The 22,471-nt window shown below is 50.2% G+C and overlaps 6 protein-coding genes across 6 annotated transcripts; 4 read left to right on the top strand and 2 right to left on the bottom strand.

The window, feature by feature from the left end:
• The first annotated feature begins 3,598 nt into the window (after positions 1-3,598).
• TrAtP1_008476 (uncharacterized protein) lies at positions 3,599-6,988 on the top strand. The gene is made up of 4 exons (XM_014086783.2): positions 3,599-5,510; positions 5,627-5,656; positions 5,794-6,004; positions 6,074-6,988. The coding sequence occupies exons 1-4, from the start codon at positions 4,184-4,186 to the stop codon at positions 6,558-6,560; spliced, it is 2,055 nt and encodes a 684-aa protein (XP_013942258.2). The 5' UTR covers positions 3,599-4,183; the 3' UTR covers positions 6,561-6,988.
• A 1,185-nt stretch (positions 6,989-8,173) lies between these two features.
• On the top strand, positions 8,174-8,918 carry TrAtP1_013356 (uncharacterized protein). Its single transcript, XM_066115881.1, has one exon. It carries the CDS (start codon positions 8,357-8,359, stop codon positions 8,828-8,830), a length of 474 nt encoding a protein of 157 aa, XP_065970007.1. The 5' UTR covers positions 8,174-8,356; the 3' UTR covers positions 8,831-8,918.
• A 2,967-nt stretch (positions 8,919-11,885) lies between these two features.
• On the bottom strand, positions 11,886-13,136 carry TrAtP1_008477 (uncharacterized protein; the record flags this gene model as incomplete). Its single annotated transcript, XM_014086784.2, has 1 exon — positions 11,886-13,136. The coding sequence occupies one exon, from the start codon at positions 13,134-13,136 to the stop codon at positions 11,886-11,888; it is 1,251 nt and encodes a 416-aa protein (XP_013942259.1).
• A 4,775-nt stretch (positions 13,137-17,911) lies between these two features.
• On the top strand, positions 17,912-19,032 carry TrAtP1_008478 (uncharacterized protein; the record flags this gene model as incomplete). The annotated part of the gene is made up of 2 exons (XM_066113918.1): positions 17,912-17,966; positions 18,734-19,032. The coding sequence occupies 2 exons, from the start codon at positions 17,912-17,914 to the stop codon at positions 19,030-19,032; spliced, it is 354 nt and encodes a 117-aa protein (XP_065970008.1).
• Positions 19,033-19,411: 379 nt separating this feature from the next.
• TrAtP1_008479 (uncharacterized protein) lies at positions 19,412-19,726 on the top strand (the record flags this gene model as incomplete). The annotated part of the gene is made up of 1 exon (XM_066113919.1): positions 19,412-19,726. The coding sequence occupies one exon, from the start codon at positions 19,412-19,414 to the stop codon at positions 19,724-19,726; it is 315 nt and encodes a 104-aa protein (XP_065970009.1).
• A 408-nt stretch (positions 19,727-20,134) lies between these two features.
• TrAtP1_008480 (uncharacterized protein) lies at positions 20,135-20,479 on the bottom strand (the record flags this gene model as incomplete). The annotated part of the gene is made up of 1 exon (XM_066113920.1): positions 20,135-20,479. One exon carries the CDS (start codon positions 20,477-20,479, stop codon positions 20,135-20,137), a length of 345 nt encoding a protein of 114 aa, XP_065970010.1.
• Between the last annotated feature and the right edge of the window lie 1,992 nt (positions 20,480-22,471).

A 22,471-nucleotide genomic window follows, 5' to 3' on the forward strand; every position in this document is an offset into this window, starting at 1 on the left:
AAAGCAACGCATCGTGTAAGTAGAACACTAAAGAGAAACTCAGTTATTTATTTTTCTAATATCACCTCCCAATAGTATCATTAAGTTGATGCATTATACTTTGTTGTCAGCCGACTAACGCTACCCTAGAAAGACCACGGGAGCTAGGATTTTATCTACAACTCTCCAATGAACTGCGTCTGGACGCTTAATAATGTGAGGCGAAGATGAATTTTCTCTTTGAAGCCGTGATTCTGATATTGCTAGGGACCACACTGCGTATGACTGGTTTTTCTGGGACTTGAATATACCAAGAAGCTTATATACCAGTGCTCTTCTTGGCAGTTAGCCATCTCCTGCGCCAGACACTTGGCTCTCCTTAGACTTTGAGAAGAACCTTTTCTAAGTTATAAACCTTTATAGACTTTCCGTAAATACATTGCGGCTACGCAAGTCTATACTGCGGAATATCGCTTAAGCGGTCCTTACGACTCTCGATGACTTCACCATTGGCGCTGACCTATTCTATGAAAAGCATTTTTATTTTCTCCGAGGCATTGAGCTTAATGTCATAGCCCGCATGAAATAGTAACTCTCGTCACCATAATAACGCACGCTTACTATGTTCACAGCAATTTTAGCCTCCCCTCAGGCTTTACACTGATGTGGTGTAACTGCAGCGTATATGAATTTCCTATTTCACAGCAATTTTAACGCTCTTCAACAGTATAACGTATTATTGTTAAAATACATGTCTAGAAAATAACACAACAGCACTTTCAACGTATTGTGAAACAATGCCGAGCACATCATTATAGTGCTCCCATAAAATGCAGGCTGCCTCAATTACACGTATTACACGACCTACCATCCCCAGCTCTTACTTCAACGCTCCGATTCTGCTCCTGCGTCGACACAGCAACATCCAGCCCCGGATCCCCCCCAAAGAAATTAAACGGCTTCAACCCAACAACCATCTTCCCCATTCTACCTCTCGGGCTTAAATTTGGCCTACAGCTCTTGCTCACGGCCGTATTGGCAGCAAGAGTACGTATCGCTGTGATTCGCTATAAGCCCCTGCGCAGGTCACGATTAGTCTCATTTTGTTTTGTCATCTTCATCTATGTATGAAGCTACTGCTTAGAATATGCCGGCATAAGTGTTTCTTCAGAACAAGGCAATTGCTAGGTGTCACTATGCCGGGTCGGGGGACATACTGGGCCCGTTCCGATACTATAACTCAGTGATAAGCCGGCTATAATTGCTGTAGGTATCCATATCGTTTCATGTTTAAAGCCAGCATAAGACGAATGTACTCAACTTTCCCCTACTTTCCCGTAAGATAGGTAGGGCTTACTACCGATGACTTGGTTATATCCGTCATAGTACTCCATCGATTCTATCTCACACTTATCAACACGTCACCATGAAGACGCAGAATAGGACTCGAATAGTAAAGAATGAATCATCTTTAGTGATTGGTAAGCTGGATACGCGTGATAAATTCTCCATGCACCTGTTGTCAGACGGGGCAATACTCGGACCGTATAGCGGCTGATGAGTCTAGGTGATCCATCAATCCGCTTAGACGCAAAGCCTTGACCCAACAGGCGGTATTAGCGTGTACAAATCCTAGGCGACAAGGAAGAAAAAAGACCTCAGTGATCAAAGAGGAGCTTGGAAAGGACAAATCGGAGGAACAATCTGCAACTTGGCTCCGGAGTGTCTGCTCTCCTAACCTTGATCCGGCGAAGTGACCGACGACTGATAAAGCAACTGGAGTTGCCTATAGCAAATAACTCTGTAGGAACGAAGCATCTTGAGGATTTTTTTCCAATTTGAGAAGCAAAGCACATGAACGCACGCTTTCTCATCGCAAGCTTAACAAACCAGGCTATTTCTGGCTCAGAACAATAAAGCGAGTCTCACAGTCTGGCCGGAGGGCTATAGACACTGACGCTTCATCAACGTAGAATGTGTCCCAATGGAAAATCACATGTTAATACTGACACCCTAAAAGTACGTGAGCCCCAGTCAGCATGGCACGAATATGAAAATGTCTCTGCATGTTGGCCTGGCTTGAGCAGCCATCAAAACGAATGGATCCCTGCCGAAGGCTTGCATAACAAAGCCACCCGGAATAGGCATAAGCACTTTTGTAGATGGTCTCGGCCACGTTGCTGCCATGTTCCGCCAACCAGCCTCTAACACGCAAATAGAAATCATGCGTTACAATGACCAACTAATACGGAAGAGGCGAAGACATACCCAACTCTGTACTAAAGGAAGGAGAGGAATTGCAGCTGTCCGAACTTTGTGCAATTCCTAGGTACTCGTATATCGTATCCATTTAAAAAGCATCCCTAGCTTGGTGCCACTATGGAGCTGTAAAATTGTCAATGCTGGCCAATATTAGGGTGGATCAGTAGCTAAACAAAGGCGCTGTCTAGCGTTCCTCTCTGTCGGGTCGGGGCACAAAGTGTCCAGGCCGGCCTCGAGATATTCTTAGTTTGTAGGAATACGCGTGCCAGGAGTGGGAATGGGGGCCATAGAGCTGTCTATGTGGAACCAGTGAGAGCAAAAGATGCTCGGATTTGATGGATCGCTAGGCTGCTTTAGTAGGGCATCTTTATGCCAGCAAATGAGTGCTATGCTGTCTGTCATATATTATCCGGCGATCTAGTAAGAACAGACAAGATTTCATCCTTGTCCGTGTCTTTCTCGGGTAGGCAGCGTGAGATCTTTCAATGGATGCATACCTTGAACCTATTTAGGCATACATCGAAGCGAAAGAAGATTGATGGATTGCACGGGCTGGCGTCGGACAGAAAACGAGTTGGTGTGGGAATGAGCAAACTTTGGCCCAGGCTTGCACCTTGTGGTGAGACGAGCTAGAAGCAGCAAACGAGGCGGCTGCAGCTACTGGTTGGTGGCAAAACTGCAGGTCTGCACGATGTAAATAATAGATACAGTACAACGATTCAGGTAGAGAGTAGGCTTTATACTAAATTCATTGTTGTCGTACGGAGCACATGCACGTGCTGTTGCAACCGCAGCGATGGCACCTCTGCAGGGAAGTTGCTTGCATGGCAGGCACTTCTTCGTACGGGCGCTCCTTCTGTGAGTTGCCGCTGCTAGATGCGGAAGTAATGTGGCAGGAAGGCGCTTCCAGAAGAGGCGTGCATGGAAGGTACAGAGGAGGAGGATTAGCTCCGTAAGTGATTCCCAAGTTGGTGTGAGCCCAGCATTCTCGGCCGACTTTGGACTCTCTCCGAACACCGTCTCGGTCGTCACAAATTCTGCGCAGAATAGGCGAATCCACCGCATTCGTGCATAGTACCTATGTACATCTGAAGACGGAAGACAACAAATTGCAAAATTTCGCCAACCGGCGGAACAATGAAACTAACCGCGCCAAGTCACGCCGTTTGGCTCGGCAGCCAAGCAGTTCTAGAAAGCCCGCCGCCGGCCGAAGAAGAATATCATCAGCCATCATTCGCCGCAGTGCGCCAGACCCATTCCCTCGGTACCACCTAGCGTTGGGCTCTGCCGTGGCTACTTGCACTGTAAGTAGTAGTGATGACCGGGACGAGACTCAAAACTTTCATCTACAGCTCCAAAATAGACTTAGTGATGAGAATCACAGAATTCAACCGCCACTCGGCTGTTGCAGCAAAGTCACGCCATTTTCACAGACTTCGACCGATTTGAGGTGCAATCGCTGCTTCAACTTTCGGCTAGTGCCCGGAGGTTGCAGCAATGACTGGATGAGCCGGAGCGCCAACACTCGTCTTCGCCAGCCAGACTCAGTTGGAGCATGACGCTGCGGGCGCCGTACTTCCCCTCCCAACGATTGCATTAGCCAGCGGAGCTGTCTTATGAGGCCCATGGCGTCCAGACCAAATAAAGTTTTGGTCCGAAGATGTGTTTATGCGGGAAATAGAGAGATTGTTGAAATTCCCGTGGAATACGGAGCATCGATATCCAGCCGAGAGCATAGCAACACCTCCCGGGCTTTAGGTATTACACGATACCAGTGCCATGTCCTCGGATCCGACCTGAGCCTGAACCCACTACCCTTTTCGAATGAACGACTCCCACATGTCTGCAACAGAGGAAACCGCTTCGTCATCACTCAACAATCACTCTAGCTAAACCCGTTTGAACTTTCAACTGCGCTCTTTTTCTTTGTCTCTTCGATTTTATGATGACTAGAATCGAGGATCAGCTTCGGACCCGTGGGTGGCCGGCGTCGAACTTGTCTAGCTTCTCTATGCAGCATTGGCCCAGGCCCATCCCTGTCAATGTCATCTTCCCCGTGGTTCCTGCTGTAATACCGTACCTAATAGGTACTCCGCCACCAAGTGCTTCTACACCATTACCCTGCTCGTTAATTTCGTTTCCCTTTGACTCGGATCCCTGCCTTGGCCGTGCTGTGAGGCAAGCTGGAAGGCCAACAGTGCTCCGGACGACTTCTACTACGGGGCTACGAATCTGCCACATGCGAGATTGCGAGATTTGGTACCGGCCTCGAAGCAGCAGCAAGATTCGCCGCCCTGCCGCCCTGGCAGCGCTACTGCAAGAGACTGCCACCGTGACCCGACGCTGGAGCAGGCCGCCTGTCCTTTTTCGCAGGCCCCGTCGTCGTCTTCGTGGGCCGGGCCTAGCGCCGTCTAGTTGGCAAATCCACGCCATCTCGCTGAGAAGAGCCGCTCGAGAATCGTACATTAGCTGGCGATGCCCCGGTAGGCTAGACGATTCGCCCATCCGTTTCTTCCCTGGCGACAACTCTATCCCTTACAGCAGCTGTCGAGACGCCACAGCTGCTAGCCATCTGCTGTGTTTCGGGGGCTGCACATCCATCTCGCATGTGGAGGAGGCCACGGGAGCGCCAATAGTTGCTCGCAACGTTGTATTCACACGTATACCGGTCACGCTCATCTGTCAATCACTGAAAACTCGTTTCCTTGGATGGTGGTTCTTTGACATATTCAACTTGCATTCTGCACTCATCAGCCACCTGCTGCCTCTAACAGACATCATCACGCATCCTACAATACCCGCCATTGCCTGGCTATTTCTCTACAAACCATCTCTTTCGGCAATTTCAATCGAACCCCTTTCTTTCCTTTCGGCATCCAAAATGATGCTCGAAGACGACAGCAGCGGGCCGGTCCCAAACACTTACGCACGACCTCCGTCACCAGCCTCCACCGGCTCAGCCATCACAGTCGGCACATCACAGAACGCCCATCTTATTAAAAGCCTCGAACAGGGCGAATACGTTCCTGACGACGAGACATGGGATGACACGCGTAGCCTTACCGACAGTATCCGCCAGCATATCATCGATGGTGGCCTACGCTATCATGCGTACCACGCTGGGCAATACAACTTCCCCAACGACGAGACAGAGCAGTATCGGGACGACCTCAAGCACAACCTGACCATCCATCTTTGCGAAGGAGCCTATTATTACGCTCCCATTCATGAGCGGCTGCTGCAGCCTGGTGCTGAAGTTCTCGATCTAGGTGTGTTCGTCTAGAGCATGTACAGAAATCTTACTCTCTGAGAAGATTTGTTGTCTCCCTCTCGGACTCTGTTTTTCCTAGAATCGACTCTTGTGCTAACGGTACATGTTGAACAGGTACTGGAACTGGAAAATGGTCGATTGAATGTTGGTAACTCCTGACGAAACGGCTTAAGAATGCCTCAGTGCCCTAGCGGTTCTGAAGCATCACTTTCCTGCCTATTCATCTCTGTCATGCTCGCGCTTTTACATAATTCTGATAATTCTAACATCCTTGAATCTAGTGGCTGACATGTATCCTAATGCACAATTCCATGGCATGGATTTATCACCAATCCAACCTGATTGGGTACCCGAGAACGTGCTTTTCGTGGTTGATGACATCGAACATGAAGCTGGATGGACATATCCCGAAAACTCTTTTGATTATATCCATATTCGTCATACCTGCCACTCAATAAAAAATCGAACCGAGCTTTGGAACCGAGTTTACAAGTATGTCTAAACGCCCCTTTCTGTAACCTTGCTATGAGTATGTCTAACTGGTCTTTGTCTCTCCATTAGGCATCTGAAACCAGGCGGCTACGTTGAAGTTCAAGAGTTTCAGTACGCTGCTGCTTGTGACGACCAGTCATGTAACCAGCCATACGCTTGGCGCGATTTCTTACGATTCCTGGGGGATGGACTTGCTGCCCTTGGTTCCAACATCCATGCCATCTTGAACGTCCAGGATGAGCTAGTCGCTGCCGGTTTCCAAGGTATTCGACGGATAGATCTGAAGTGCCCCAACGGCCCGTGGCCCAAATTGAGACGTCTTCAAGAGTGCGGCCACATCCTCCGAGACGTCATCATGTGGGGTCTTGTTGGGCTGGCTAGACGACCTTTTATGCTTGGACTGGGATGGACTGCCATTCAGATTGAAATGTTCCTTGTCGATGTCCGCAAGTCTATTATTGCGGAAGAAAACGGCTTGCCCAAGTTCCACTCCTATTTTCCTTTCCACAACATATACGGCTACAAACCTCTTGACGCACCTCTTGACGTTGCTTAAATTAGCTAGCCATCCACGATTTTTAATGATACCTTTCCGATACGACGATAAACGACTAAATATACAAGATACATATGCGGCCCGAAATTTAGATTTACATGCTTCAGATGGCCTATTGGCTCATCTTTGACGATTCGCTGTGCGATATTCGCCTTTGGCTTCTTTTGGAGGCAAAACCATCAGCTTGATGGCCCTACCTTTGCTTAATTCCATCCTATATTATATTCTCTGGACAAGAACATGGCCTTTTCTTCTTCTATTATACTTACACTACATATAGAAGATGGTGGAATCGCGACATACTAATAGGGCTGTTGGTGTCAATGCAGCTGAAGGGGGAATTGCTAGAGCGTACGCTGTGCATATATCTCTGACAGTTCTCGTATTTATAGGCATAACAGGCATGAGTCTCTCATTCTCATTAATATAAAAAAATTAATATCAACCAAGACCGATCTTACTGGCTACTGAAAATGAATGCCAGCCCATTATTCATGCCGTGCTATCGGTTACCGTTTTACACGAACATATTCACCGTTTATTGCTACAATATGGCGTATTCCAAGTGTGATATGGGTATCGGCTAAGAGCAAATGACAATGGACAATGTAGATGATATATTGCACGTGAGCTAATCTGAGTCTGAAGGTAAACTATGGTTCACTGGCTGGGTCTTTACGGTGTTGGGATTTTGGATTTTGGGCTGGTATCTCTAGTTCGCCGTTGTGTCTACAACTTCAAGTTGATGTTGATAAACATAACGTCAGTTATACACAGTGGAGTTTAATACATATATATTCTACAACGCTAGTATCCCGCATACTGTTGTTTGATTTCCCTTAGACTTCAACTTATTGCCTCATTCCCTCTAATCGATGTATGCGTTCATGCGTAACATTCACGAATCAGATGCGGATATCTCCGCGTTGAGAATTATGGACAGCATTGGCATATCAACATGATAGATACGCTCCTGTATAGCAGAACTATGTTGCTTACTCTATTAAAGATTCGATGGAAAATGAAATAATGTGAGTTTTTTTTTTTTAGAAAGACTCCAGTACAAGAGGCTGGTATCTAATGAATGATATCTACGCAAGACCCCCCTATTCAATCACACAATACTCTTCTTCTCAACTTTTCTTTCCTTTTTTATTCTCCAGCTAATCCACGTCCGAACAAATGCTCCGATCGATCGGCGCTTTCCCACCTCCGAAACGGCCCCGCCAGCCAGCCGGCGCCGACGAGCCCTGCCGGAGAATGGCTCGGCAGCCATATCCAATCTCGGCTCTCCTGCCAACTGGGCAAACGCATAAAAGATTACACAAAAAAAAGAGGAAAAGCAGTATTACGGAATACAAAAAAACGCACATAAGCGAAAGAGGAGAACGACAGGCGGAGCGGCAACTCTCGCATTACTTGCCACAATTGATGCATCTGGCCGGCCGAGAGAGACCATCGAGGGGGGGGGAGCTTTTCGGCTACGCGCAGGTTTACTTTGCCCTTTTTTGGAAAGCAACTGGGATACATGCATGGTTTTGAACGGTTCGCATGTCTTTAGCGGCATTGAGCAGCATGCAATTGTACGCCTGTAGGGAGAATCCAATATATGCAGCGTGCCGAGCGCATGAGCGTTTCTTTTTTTTGCCCGTTGGTTCTTGTAGTAGTAACAACACTCTGGCAGCTGTGGAACAATTGGTATTGAACAGGTTACATCATGAGGGGAAGGAGTTGTCTTTGGTTTGCCCGCACAGTACCAGCCTTGGTGGTTTATTCCAAACTGGCAATCGTCGCGTATGACTGATGATGACTATCAGCCGTGTATGGATGTTATGTATGGATGGAGGGATGCTCAGCCAAGTGAGCATGTAAGACGTCAGATTCCTTCCCACGCAGTCATGCATAGGGGGGGGTGCTCTGACGATGCCCTCTTTTCTTTGTCTCTCTCTCTCTCTCCATTCTTTGCAGTAGTTCGTCTCTGCCATAGCCCTATGGAGCAACATGGACCTGCATTTCTCATCCGAAGTCTTGGGACTGCTGGTTCTTCTGGACGGGATCCTTGCCATGATGTAACACACGCACGCACACAGCCCCTCGGCATGAACCACGACCGGAAAGGTCTCATCCTTCTTCAGCTCGTCCTTTTTATCACATATACCCACTCTTATGAACAAATGAAGAAGAGAAAAATTCAATGGAGAAGAAGTAAAGGAAAAAGCAAAATCTACCGCAGATTGTTGCACCCACTTTGTACACACGCAGGCCATTAAACCAGGTGGAGTTGTGATTGGCAAATCCCTCCCTGCTGCTACTGCACCCTTTCATCCACAGCCTGTCAGGTGAGTAGGATTATGCAAGTCATCCACCAAAGAAGCGCCCATATATAACCACTCAGCCATGCTTTTTGGTGGTTACGTCTTTAAACTAAACCAAAAGCAATTCTGCAGCCCACGTTGTTTTGAGAGGGGGGCACTGGGTAATCGCGGCTTTCGGGGCGCTCCGAAACTACTGGCCCCATCCTTGCCTGGGTTTATTTTTACCTGTTCTTTAGCCAGATGCCCAACCTGAACTTGTGCATCTGCCGTTGGGAGCCAAACGCCCTGTACTGTACTTGCACTACGGATTTATGACATGTTATTCATGCCCATATAGACCCAAACCGGGCTTTAAAAAAACCGCGAGAGGGGTAACAAACTGGACGTGGACAGAAGCGAAAAGAGCGGCCAACGCGCCAATGCGCAAATATTCTTCCTGTATTCCATGAAGAGAAAAACCAGTCAAGGCAGCCAGTATACATGTACATACCAACTACGTATCATCTGTGTGGCCAAAAAACAGGGCTGAGGAGAAGAATCCTCTGCTTTCTGCCGTGTGATGCCAGCTCCTTTGTAAGCTCGACCAACGCAGCAGCGTATATGTAGGTGTGAGGTGATGTGTCTCTCCTCAGTGACACAATATTGTGGCTCCAACAGGCGCAGACGATTTACGCCTCTTACTCGAGGATTGAAAACGAGCATGCGGTGATACAGAGCAGAATCATCAGCTCTCTACGGTATCGCCCAAGTCCGAGACCCAAATGAGCCCGATTTTCTGTTATTCCAATGACGGTGGTGGAGGAGATGTATAACAGCAGACACTAATAGAAAGCACACCATTTGAGAGAGCAAACATATAGAAGGACTAGAACAAAAGTCGCTGATGGAGAAAAAAAAATACATTCTCCGCATGAGGCCTAACCCGTCATAGAAGCAAATACGCAGAGAGAGAGAGAGAATGAAAAAAAAACCATGGAGGGGAGTGTGCTTAAACATGGAGCCCATTTCTTTTTTCCCCTCTTTCAATTGCGCAAAAAAAAAAAAAAATCATCGTGTCGTACAACGCAGGTCCTTCGGCTCTTCTTTGGGTCCATTGATTATACTAAATTACTGCTACCTTTATTATTCCTTATTATTGGTACTAACAGCGCCTTATCATCTCTTACACTCTCTATTCCCACGTCAGCCCAACATCGCATAGGTACCTATGCGAGCTACGAAGAGAAAAAAAAATGGACGGCTCAGCTCCCATAACAGAGTGAGGCTGATTGAAGGTGCATACTGTCGACGGTAGCTTACTACACGGCATTCCAGCCTGATACCCTCTTCCACGGATAGTAAGAGGCTGACGAAATGAGACAACGTGGCTGGCTTTTTGCATACTCTGCCGTCATGCTGCAGATGGAAAGGAACCGCAAGATTCGAAATCCCGAGACAGAAAATAGTACTACTTCGTGATAGCATACTACTAGTAGTAATTATGTATACAGAGGGGGGAGAGGGCTGTCTTGTCATACTTCAAAGTGGCCAACGATCACCGCCCGCAAGACATTTTCTTGCTTCCTACCCGTGAGACAGTGGGATTTTTTGAGACAAAGCACAGCCTCCGAACGCATACGACGCAAGTTTTTTTTTTCGTCAGGAACTGTCCTCAGCTTGGCTTCCTTCGCAAGTTTGCTCACTAGAAAGCTGGCTAGAATAACAAAATGATAACTTGACTGAGAAACGGCTTCTAACTCGCCACAAGTCCCATGGGATTATGTCCAAGGCCCAACCGACATTCACCTCATCCCGCTCCTCTATCGTACGTGAATAGAAGGCATTTAGAAGAACCAGTATTCCTGAGAACGCGTAAACGCCACGCCAAGACATCATGTTTAACATTGTAACGGTGGGCTGATACAGTCTCTCAACGCGACTCTGTTGTCTACATGGAACGTCATCGCCCCATAAGAATGTGTATCGTGTGCATCCATTTACGGCCTCTAGAATTTTTACATGAAAGAAACGAGACATCTATCCACCAGACCTGCATGCAGGGCCTGGCCCCTAACTCACCACTCCACAAAATCCTGCAGCAGGAATTAAATAGATAGTTGAAGCACAAGTCACCAGCATGGCATCACATGAATGAGACAGATCCTGAAAGTAATATATAATAGAGGGGATAAAAATATATTTGCGCTCATAAAACAAAGCCATCATCATTGTGCGGTTATACTAAAATTCTCCATCTAGAAGTTCCCAATTTCTGAAAAAAAAATCCACTCTGTAAAAATCCATATTGCCACAGCACATTAAAACCCAAGACATGAAAAGAAAAGAAAGAAAATAAGGAAAAAAAAAGTCATGTAAATCAGACAACCTCGCCACCTTGTCGTCGCCAATTTTGTGTTGTGCTCCTCCTCTCCTCCTCATCTTGCTCGCGACGCGCCCGAAATGATAACGCTGGGTATCTCTAGATGGAAAAATGCCCCGTGTCTCGGTGTCTCCTCCGCGTGTTCATTGGTGGTAGTACAGGTCGCCCATAAAGAAATCTTTCTTTTGAAAAGCCGAATAGAAAATAGGAAAATAGTAAAAAAAAGGAAAAAGGCATAAAAAGCCATTCATCGCTCCGGGAGGCCGAGTTCAGAAACAAAGGAAAAGAAATAAAGAGTCCGTAAGACTGGGTATCCATAGGAAATCCTCGGACGAGAACGATAACAGCAAACAGCAGTATTAGTGTACAATCTCTTGTCTTTTCTGGCCTTTCCATCCTGTGGAGTAGGCCCATATCCAACTTCGACGGTCCGGAATCCTAGGGGAAGTTGCCAATTTGGTGAAACATCAAAAAGAAAGATTAAAAGGTTACGCGAGATGCTGGAAGAGTCCAGGGCAAATTCGTAGGCATCTCCTTTTGGGGAAGAAGGGCTAATCCCGGAATAAATTTCCTGGGGTTATTGTCATCCTGGATTGGAAAAAATGAAAGCAATTGGGGTTGCTTCCAAGTCATGGTAAGGGGTCGTCCAGTTTAGGAGGATGGGTTTGCTAGGATAGCCTCGCAGTTGGCATCGAATCTCATATTGAACAGTCTCAAGCTCTGCATGTACTTCTCTGTCTTGGCGAGTTCTCGGTCACGGCCAAAGAGAGTATCGACAAACTCGACACCAGAGTTCTTGCCCAGGCCTGACTGCTTCTTCTTGGCAGCCTTGAGCATGGGGGCCTCACACGCCTTGAGGAGCGAGCGAAGCTTGTCTGTGAGACGCTCGCCAGACTCGATAAACTCATTCATAATCTCTCGGTTCTCGGCACTTCGCACGCGACCAACAATGTCTTCCGCACGCTTGATCTTGCCGGAGAGCTGAATCAGAAGAAGCCAGAGCTCGCCTGCCATGTCGGCAATGGGAGAGCTGGCACCGGCTCGGTAGACGGTCCAGTCGTAAATCCACTTGCCGAGGCTGTTGGCGTCAAAGACGCTGCCGAGGAGGAGAATGGGCTCCTCTGTCGGGTCCCAGTTCTTGAGGGAGTAGCCCGTCGGAATCCGGTGCTTTCGGGCATCGGCTTCGGTGGCCTTTGGTGACGGGACAGAAGCGGCGGCGGCGGCCTTGGCGCGGTAAGCCTGTGCTGATGGACGGACGGTGGATGGCCTCTGCGGGACGTTTGCCGCTGCCGACGAACGGCGAGTGTGGCCATGGCTGGTGGGAGGGCGGACATGGGAGGCCGGGATGTGCGACTGCGGCGAGTCGTAGGCATCACGATAGTCGGCGTAGTAGGCTGCGGTGCCCTGTGGGTAGTCGTCGTGATTAGTGTACCGTATCCCCTCATAATCATAAGCATGCGAGTTCCTGCGACCCTTTGCCCGCGACTCGGCAAGCAGCACATATGTACGCCCCGAAGCCTCGAAGATCTCGTCCTCGTCGGATTCTCCAAACGGAGTTGCAGCCCGGACATAGGTGTGAGAGAATCGGCGGTCGTGCCAGGCAGGAAATTGAGACGACCCGGAGGGCCCGCGCGACGACGAAAAATATTTGGGACTCACATCAACCGTGGCATACTGGCCGGAGCTGTTGTAGCGGGGCGAATCTACCGGAGCGCGAGGCGTAGATGCGCCGCCCTGAGAATAGCTGCTGGCCCGGCTGTGAGCTGCTCGGGTGGCTGGTCGTCGAGGCGTCTCGAGCCAGCTTGGCCGCGGTGATGGGGTTGGAGTGGCGGACGACATTCGTGTGTATTCCCACTCGTGGATCGGGGTCGATCCAGGCGTTCGTGGTGATGGGTAGTTCATTCTGGTCTGTGACGGCTTCCTCTGCGATGTCCGCGGTATGACGCTCGCTCCTCAACCTCTTCCTGCAACCAACGAAGCGAACTGCGGTGCGTCGGCGGTGTATATCGATGAGGTTGCTGTCTGCTGTCGTCCAACGGATAATAGCAAGGCTGGGTGAGAGCTGATGGAGGTTTGAGATGCTCAAACTTGTCTTCCTATCTGCTCTCAGAGGGGGGGTGAATTGGGGGAGATGGAGGGAATTATGGTGTATTAACGTGAGGATGCGCAACAGGAAGAAGCAATAAAAAAGCCCGTCACCTTGGTATGAAGTCGGAAGAGTAAAAATTATTAGAACAGTTACGTCTTGCGTCAAACATGACCAATCTACAACAGGATGGTTTTATTCGTCTTGTCTTCCCGGGCGGAAGGCGAGCCAGAGTCCGACGTTGCGGCCTGGCGGGTGAGATGAGATGATTGTGGATGTATAGGCAAGGGAGGCGTCGGCTTCAGGGTCGACGGTGCATGGATAGCTGCGGCAGCGATGCAGGTGGAGATGCGATGAGATTCATTGGCACAGGCCAAAGCGATATCAAGAGAGAGAAGTCGGAGGAGAGAAGAATGCAGCGCGGGCACGCATTCGGGGTATATATTGTGGCAGAATATTTTTTTTGCCTTGCTGGTGGGCAGCCTTCAGCGAGACAGGGAAGGCCGTTAGTGAGTTTAGTGAGAGACGAGGGCAGGCATCGCTAGTGCCAGTAGCACAGGCATGCGACAGTGGGGCCCTGCGGCGGTGGAGGGGGCGTGCGCGTAGCGGTCGAGCCTTCAAATGGCTTAGTCACTGGCGGTGGAACCTTCCCGCAGCGCCCACAATCGCCCACACAGTGCTGGAAGCGCCGCTGACACTGGCCCTGCGTTATCGCCCAAAGCCCAAGGCGCTGCCTGGGCGCGCTGGTGTCTGTGTGTCTGTCTGCGCTTTTTGTATGGATGGCCTCGCACCCAACGCAGCTCCCAATCCAGGGCTCCTCAGTCCAATCGGGAAACCTGCGGGCAAATGGACGGCGCGATGGCTGCGACTGGTCGGTCTGCGCTGCTGCAACGCTGCAACGCTGCTGTGGTCGACGGTGCCCAGTCAGTGAGCGAGCGCGGCAGCTTCCAGCAGGTTCTGGGCGACGAGTGAGTAAGGGAGGCAGCCCGAATGCAGCTCTCGATGGTGATTTGCCGGCGCAGCTTGGTAGTCTCGGGGCCTGGTGGACACTTTTCAGCCGGCTTGCGCAGCTGGACGGGCTCCCAAGATCTTCGCCGTGACTCCTCCCAGTGGACGACCAACGACCGAGCGAGCCTGTTCGACAGTATCGCTCGTATCGCTCTGACAAGTCAACTGCGTTTGCCGGGGCTCGTCGATGCTTGTCCTGGCCTGTGCTGCGGACTTGTGCGCTTCGGCAGTATCTCAAATCGACTCAATGTGGATGACGACTCGCGGCCCTGGTTCTCATGCACTGGAGCCTCCCCCAGTCCAATTTACCGGGACGGGATAAGCGAAATGATAGAGCCTAGGGGTATGAATCCTGGTTTCCGCGGGTGTCTTGCACGATACAGTTCAGGTATCTCTCGGTGAGTGATGCAAGGCAAGGGACAGGGAACTCAAAAAAACTTTTTCGTCTTCCCGATCGTTGTTTTGTCTCCCTGCTGGTGGCTTTACAGACGGGCAGGTGTCAAACGCCGAGGCCGTCGATGCCTTGGAATCGGTGCAAGGCAATCTCCAATCCCTGTTCCCGTTTAGAGGCCTGCGCAGCAACAGATGCACGGAGCGCGCGCACTCACCGTGAATTTATTTCCCCTTTGAACCGTGGCTTACTTGGCCTCTTTGCTCTTGCGTAGACCAGTTGTGGCTGATTGTAATACGTTGGTAATAACACCAAAGCGCCCGGAAGACAAAGAGCTTGTTACGACGGCGAGTAATGCTAGCGGCAACACGGCGACTAGGACGGCTCGTACAATGGGAGCCGTTATTTGATTATGCGCACGCTCTTCTGGGATGCCGTGAAAAAACGAAAAGGCGTTGTATCCAATGGTCCGAGGCTTAGGTTTGTTGGGGACGATTCGCGAACTGATACTTGCGCCGCCGGTAATAACAAGGTGTGTTTGGCATGAATGATAATCAGTGCGTAATGCGTACTCGTACCATATGATCCCAGCGCAGGCTTACAGTACAGCACTTTGTTGCCGTCCTCAGCCTCAACGTCCATCTATTCGGGACAAGGACTGGCTGAGAACAGATGAGAGGAAGCGGGCATATTTATCATTCTCCATCGTCAACTAACCAACGGCCCCCAGTATTACGTATGACCGGTTGCATGGAGGGAACAGTGGGAAGCGCCCAGAAGACGCAATCAACAGCGAGCTACGGGATATCCCAGGCGCACAAAACAGACCATGTTCCCTTGGACAAGCGCCCATCTGGATCGGACAGCCCTGTGACCATGCGTCAAGGAACGCAAAGATGGCTCTAGCTGACGAGTATTCGCTCATCGCTGCGACGATGAGTGGTGGTTCGCAGTCACATGGCGCAGCACAATGATTGGAGGGGGCCGCATTGCCCGCAGCCAGCCAGGCCGCTGATTGGCCCGTCTTGGCCAAAGCTGTGTGACGGGCACTATCGATAGATTTGCAGTGCTACTACTGGTGATGGTAATATTCGCTCACAAGGCAGCGTTTGTCGTCGCAATGCTCCCGGCTTCAGAGTTGCAGTGCGCTGTGATGGTGGTGCGGCCATGGTGATGGGAGGAGCTGAGAAGCGCCGAGCTTCGGGCGAGCGCTGGCGGTTAATGGGAAACTTCCAGCCCGAGATGGCTGCAGCGAGATTGGCAGTGCTGAGAGACAAAGGTACGGTAGTATCTGCGTGAAGACGGCCCCAGCTTTTTCACGGTTCGTTGGGGCTGGTGTTTGTTAATTAATTTGTTTTTAATATAGTATCAGGGATTACATGTGTCTACAGGGCAAGGCAAGGCAAGCACTTTACGCACGACATGCCACATTTGGCTGCAGCTCTGACGGGACGAGAAAGGAAAGACGATGCATATTAGCCAATTTGCCAAAAATCCGGATCCTGTTTCTTACACGATTGTGGTAAAAGTAATTTGATACAGTCGCCGAGATCAGCAGTAATGTCATACTGTACACATGGCAGCTGTTATAGGCAATCCATGCCCATCAATATCTCTGAGCGGGCGTGCATATGACATCCATGTATCCCCCAATCTGACAGGCTGCATGAAATGCACAACACCTCTTGATGAATTGATGACCCAACAGAGTCGCATGGCAATGCGGCTGTGACTGCAAAAGGACAGAAATAAAGGTAGCAGCCGTACGCTCCGCTGCTACATGTGCTCTCATTCGCTTACGCACGTCCGAAGCCTGTCCGAGAGGCGTCCTGTTCGGTAATTCGCAGTGCTACTTCGCACAAGGCCCTGTTGGGTTGGCGAATGGGGTGATTTCCGATCGGTGCTGCGCAGCCCATGGCAAATCAGAGTCTCAATTGTACATATCAATAGGCAAGGGATAAAGAATTGATACAAAACCTGATACCGGCAGATGCCACCGACAAGGCTGCACTGGTCACCGTTTGGCCGGCAAAAAGCATAAGGCAGGTTGAATAGTACAGGTCACACTCGATTTAGCTTTGACGCTCCCCAGCCTGGCCATTTCTCGTCTCGACAGCCTTTGGTCCATGCACCGATATCCAGCCGCTTTCTTCCATTTCTCTTTATATTGTTTTTCTAGCAAGGGGAGCCTGCAATGCGCACACACACCGAGTTTAACCAACGGCCGCGAGGGAAGAAAACGGACAAGGGGCAGAACCGCCCAGTCTGCAAAACGTGGCTTCTTCCCCTTGTCTGCACGGCGCCAATCTGGGTGAAGCGAGCCTACCAGGCCGCGGCTTGAGTGTGATGGACGCAGCCTCTCTGGTCCCGATCACACTGGAAGGATTCATGCGCAACGGCAAGGGGAGCCTGCCCCTTGCTTGAAAATTTTTTTGCTAGCACAAAACTATATTTCTTTTTTTGTCTCAACAGTCGTTGGCGTGTGGTGGTTGGTAGTCTTGAAGAGAAGAGGGAAAAAAGAGCGGTTGGTTCTGTTAGCTCATGTACCAGCAGTTGAATTCTTCTTCCTGGTGGTGGTGGCACGCAACACACCATGCACGAGTGCATCCGCACTTACATATGCACTCATATATTCTTAGCCCGCTCCGCTTAGCTGCTGCCATCAACATGTTCGTTGCCGTGATTGGCCTAGACTTTCTTTTTTTGCTTCTTTTTCTTCTACTCAAGCTTTTGCACTACTGTTCACCTTTTCCCTGGTCACTTCTCCTCTTTGCTTGATCAACATGCGGTACCAGTGGGCGAGGGCGTGAGGTGAGACATTGATGGACATCCAGCCCCCAAAGGCCAGTGCAGGGAAGGAATCCGCTTGGTGGGCAATCAGAGACAACACAAAAAGAGAAACACTGAAACACTAACAAAGCGACCAAGTCCAGCTACACGGTCGCAAATAACACATGCCTTGGTGGAATTTGCTTTTAAAAGAGACGTGGAGGAAAAGGCGATTGATGGAGCCCTTCCGAAAATTGAATTACGGGCCACCGGCGCTCCATGTCCCCAGCGAGCGGTAGCTGAGCGTTTAGCGGCCGATAGCCTAATGCACTCTACTGGCAGTGGCCCGGCTGCAGAGTGTCAGTGCCTGGGGGGCCCCCGCGGCAGGCCTTCCGGGTGCTAACCTAGCGGTGAACTTGTCCCATGCATGCCTTTTGCGGTTTCAAGGTTTTGTCTGTTCCTGAGGCACCGCAAAAGTGTAAATCCCAACCACGCCCAGCCTCTCTCAACTCCAAATCACACACAAGCACTGCGCTAACAAACACGCACACACCACTCCGTGCCAAGCGCCAAAGCGCCAAAGCAACATGGCGTTTGCCTCGTACTCGTAAACTCCCCTGTCGAACAAAGCGGGCCCTTCTTGTCAGCCCCCCCAGCTTCCAGTCTGGTCTTCTTTTTTTCGCCCATCTCCATCTCCAGTTCTTCCCGGGTGGGACCTCCGGCTTTTGTCCCACAACCCACGGGAGCTCGCAGCCCCAAAAAGCATCCACGCCGCCGCAGCGTGCCGTTCCCGCGCACTTCTTCTGCGCCAGGCACGGCACACTGTATGGAAACACCACATCCAGCAGCAATCAGCTCCATATACGACGACAAAGTATCTATCACCCAGCCGAGAGGCAGATACATGATCCTCAAGTAGTACGTTGGGCGATCCCATCCCATCTCGCACCTCTTGTGTGAGCTGACCTGTACCTGCATCTTCAGGCACTTCGTATTTCCCTTCGCCCTTTGTCTAGATCAAGAGAATTATGCGAGAGAGGCAGTGCCCGGACTGGTATCGTGTACGAACTCTTTTCTTTTCTTCCTACTTCCTTCTTCCTTCTTCCCCCTTTCTCTTACAAAAGCAATACTACCTTCATACCGACAATTTTTGCATGGGGTCCAGACATGCTTATACCGACTTTTCGCTTTCTGCAACACATCTCCTTCTGCGTGCAATCATAGCGTTCTGACTGGTCCATACAGATATTACTGCTTACTACTGCTGCCACTACCTACGATGTGGTAGCATGTCTGTTTGTATCCCCAGTCTGCGCCTCAGCTCATGCCGTTTACCCCTTTTCTTTGTGACGTCGGTCAAGACAATTCTCTACAACATCAGACGACAAGCGCATCCTCCTCGCCATCAAATGCTGCCCTCTGCTTCCTTCCGCCGGCTTTTGGAGCGCGGCCTGGTGCTGCGGCTCACGTCTCCGGCTGCTCGCCGATTTCTAGAAGACAGCTTGAAAGTGGCCCCCGGCAAAGTGCTGGCCTGGCCTCGCTAGCCTGCACCCCCCTTGATTCATCTTCCCTTCCCCGAAGCATCCATGGTCCGTCCGCCCTTTGAGAATCCCTGGAGCCCGGAGGGTGTGGCCAAAAGAGGCTGCCTAGAGGCCGCTAGGGCTTGAGTTTTTGCCCGTCCCTTGTTTGACAAGTGAAAAATTTTCAACTCTCATTTCGTGGGCCGTCCCTCAATCAAACCCAACACTGGCCCAAACAAATTTCTCGTGTCTTTGGTCTCCCGCAGGATGCCTCCTTGCAAACGATCTCGACTTGCTTCCTCTTGTTTTTCGCCTCCATCCTACCAAGTATGAACCCGACCAAGTGGATGGTGACTCATACGAACGCAAGCCCCGGCGCTTCATAAAGATAACTTCCCAATAGATGGGCACCAGAGCTGTATTGATGTCCAAAGATGCTGCGGCTGTCGAATCGGGCACTGAGCTACAGCAGTTTTGGGCGCCGATTGGCAGCCAGTCGGTCGCCCCCAGTTTCAACGCAAAAGCCACGCAGAGCGCCATGCCAGTGCGAGAAAAGAAAAAGCTGAGAAGAGGAAAAAGAGGCCCACTTGGTCTGAGTGCCAGGGATCCGATCCATTCGATGGCTTTTTGCAACACGCACCCCCCCAGCAAAGCAGCTAAACTGCTGGTAAGCAAATTCGCTAACTCCAGGCTAGCCACTCACCTATTTGTCCGCTAGTAAAGGCTGTTTGCGAATATCAAAAACATCACGGACACTTTCTTCTGGCGCTTGCTTGCCGAAAAGGTAGCCTATCTTGGAGACAGTCTGCTCGCTAGGTAGCAACGACCACACTCTTCTCTTGACCGACTCTTTCACTTTCACGCAAGACGTATGATGTAGAAAGGGGGGAGGGGGAGAAAATTTTCTTGCCCCGGCCCGCGCACCGTGACGAAAACCCCGAGCGCATCTCACTGGTCCGTTTGACTACCGAAGACGATAAACAGGACAAGGCCTCCTGCGACCACGGACGCAGTGGGAAGGCAAAACGAGTTAGTCCTGCAGCTCTGATACGTGAGAAGAGAGGAGATGCATGGAGACAATGCACAATGATGGAAGCCAGATCTCTACGCAACGGCATCCGTGTCTCTATCCCCATGTCCATCCCGGCCTGCTTTTGAGAGCCTCGAGTCCCCTCAAAATCTCGGTGAGAGCGTCCCCATGTTGCTTATCGGGTGGAATCTTCGAAGAACGGTATCGGACCGCTCGTTTAGCTGACCGATCCATCAACGCATGGGTTCCGAATGCGCATCTGTATGAGTAAACAAGGCAGGGTATAATGCCAGTAAGTGCGGGTTTCTCAGCAATTCTGCAGTCTATGCCGTATACACCACGAGCTTGGTATTGTTCTGCGATGCTCAGCTCATACTCGGCTGGTCCACTGGGAGTGTAGAGCAGATGTGGGACGATGACTTGTACAAACGTCAACCACATGATAAATCATGGCTCTAGTCTAAGAGCTCACATCAGGCGCTTGCGGGAGATTCCACAGTACCAAAGCGGCTTTGCCTGCTTTGCCTACTCAGCCTGCCGGAATCTGCCTACACTTTGCAAATCCTCGCCCTGCTATATCATATTCCAGCAAGCAAGCGGTACTGATACGGTAGTGTAAGCTCAGCAGGCTGCCGCAATGTCCGCGGCGATGCCTAAGTTCGATGCAGTAACCGCCATCGGTGATAGCTGCAAAATTCAGGCCGCAAGCCCCAGATACGTCGATCTGCCTAGTCTTTCGTATGAGTTGGACGCCATGTGCCGTCTTTTTTTATATACTCCTACCGGTATTACTGGTTCATGCAAAAGGAAACAACACAGATGAGGATCGCGATGCGGCCTGCATCAGTCCTAAGATCGCTGCGCACGTGTCGTGTCTCTTCGTAAGGTAAGCGCACAAGTACGTCGGCCGGCAGCAGGAGGTTGCGAAAACCCTACGTGCTTTGTCTCCAGCTTGGCTATGCACAGCCCTACATACAAGACGCCCTTTCAGTCATCGTCAATGGCTGGTTTGCATGCAAAACGGTCCATTTCTGGCTTGGAATGCCGCTAGTATTACGTCCTACAGTCCGGTACATATCTTTTGAAGCACCCCCTCTATCTAGCTCAGGCCACGACAGTCCAGCCTAGATTCATGCCTTACGATGCGGCAGCAACACCACCACCACCAGGAAAGAGGCGCATGGATAATCAAGTTATTGATTTACACCTTGTGTGCCTGAGCAAGCACACCAGCCTTCGATTCCATCCATGTTGCGTTGCCTAGCCGTAGCAATAGGCGGAGCTATATCACAAGTAGTTTCGGTAAGAAGCAGTATCGTGCCTATCAGGCGGTATGGCGTCGGGCAACAACAACGCATCATGGGACGGTGTGTTTTCCTTCACCTTTTGCATCGCCTTGCGCCCATTCCATTGGACAGCTGCTGGACCGCCAGGGAGGATTTACACCACTGGCTACATCATAACACGCTACGTGTGTATATACCGGCACTCCCTTGAGATTCTCCCCCCACTCTGCACAGCTCAGAGTGGGCAAGCTGGGAAAAGAGAAACCCACCTGGATCTGTCAAAAGTTTTGTCATGCTAATTTTTCTCTTCCTTCTGTTCTTCAAGGGTCGCATTAACGACATGGGGTTGCTGAAAATAGAAAGAAAATGATCGCTCATGCTAATGCACTTGCGCCGAACAAGAACAGCGGCTTAGACGAGGTGTAAGTGATGCCGCATCTACTAGCACCACTAATAATTACCATATCATGCAGCAGCACGGCTTTTGCCCTCTTAATCCTGTCCAGACCGCCTACACAGACCACGGCTTAACAGAGGCGGTGACGGCGGTGCGCATTTCAAGACGGATCACACGTGCAGAAGATTTTTCTTGGTGCCCTTTTCCTCCCCAGACAATTTCGTCACTGTGTGTTGATCCTTGAAGTTTCCTGCAAAGTTAAACACAATTGTTGAGGATCATATTCGCATTATTCAAATTTTTGCGTTTGTGGTGCGCATACCATGCAGGGCTGGGCGCAAGCTGATTTCCATTCCCTTGCATCCTAGGGTTAGAAAACAACTTTTCACATGTCTGAGACGCGCAAAGAAAAGACACAGCCTTCTCTGTCTTGAATGCCAAACTACATAGCAAACAAAAAATGAAGTTTGAACCTTTACTTTTTTTTTATGTTAGCCCTACACAACTTCTTCCAGAACTCAGCGCCACACACCCGGGGCGTAACCAAGATCGCGTGCCTCGGGAAGCCAGACGGGACGGGCGTCTGGGGGGGGGGGGCGCAAAAACACAAGCCACCCCAAAAAGAGAGACCCAAGCAGCTCAGGAAGAAAAAAAGATTTGATGTTTTGGTGGGGCATTCCAATTCATCTCTTCGTGCAAGCCACGTGGTGTGGGGTCGCTAGAGTGGCGGTGCGTGTGGCATCGAGCTGT

Source organism: Trichoderma atroviride, chromosome 4 (genome assembly GCF_020647795.1).
Source record: "Trichoderma atroviride chromosome 4, complete sequence".
Classification (NCBI taxonomy): domain Eukaryota; kingdom Fungi; phylum Ascomycota; class Sordariomycetes; order Hypocreales; family Hypocreaceae; genus Trichoderma; species Trichoderma atroviride.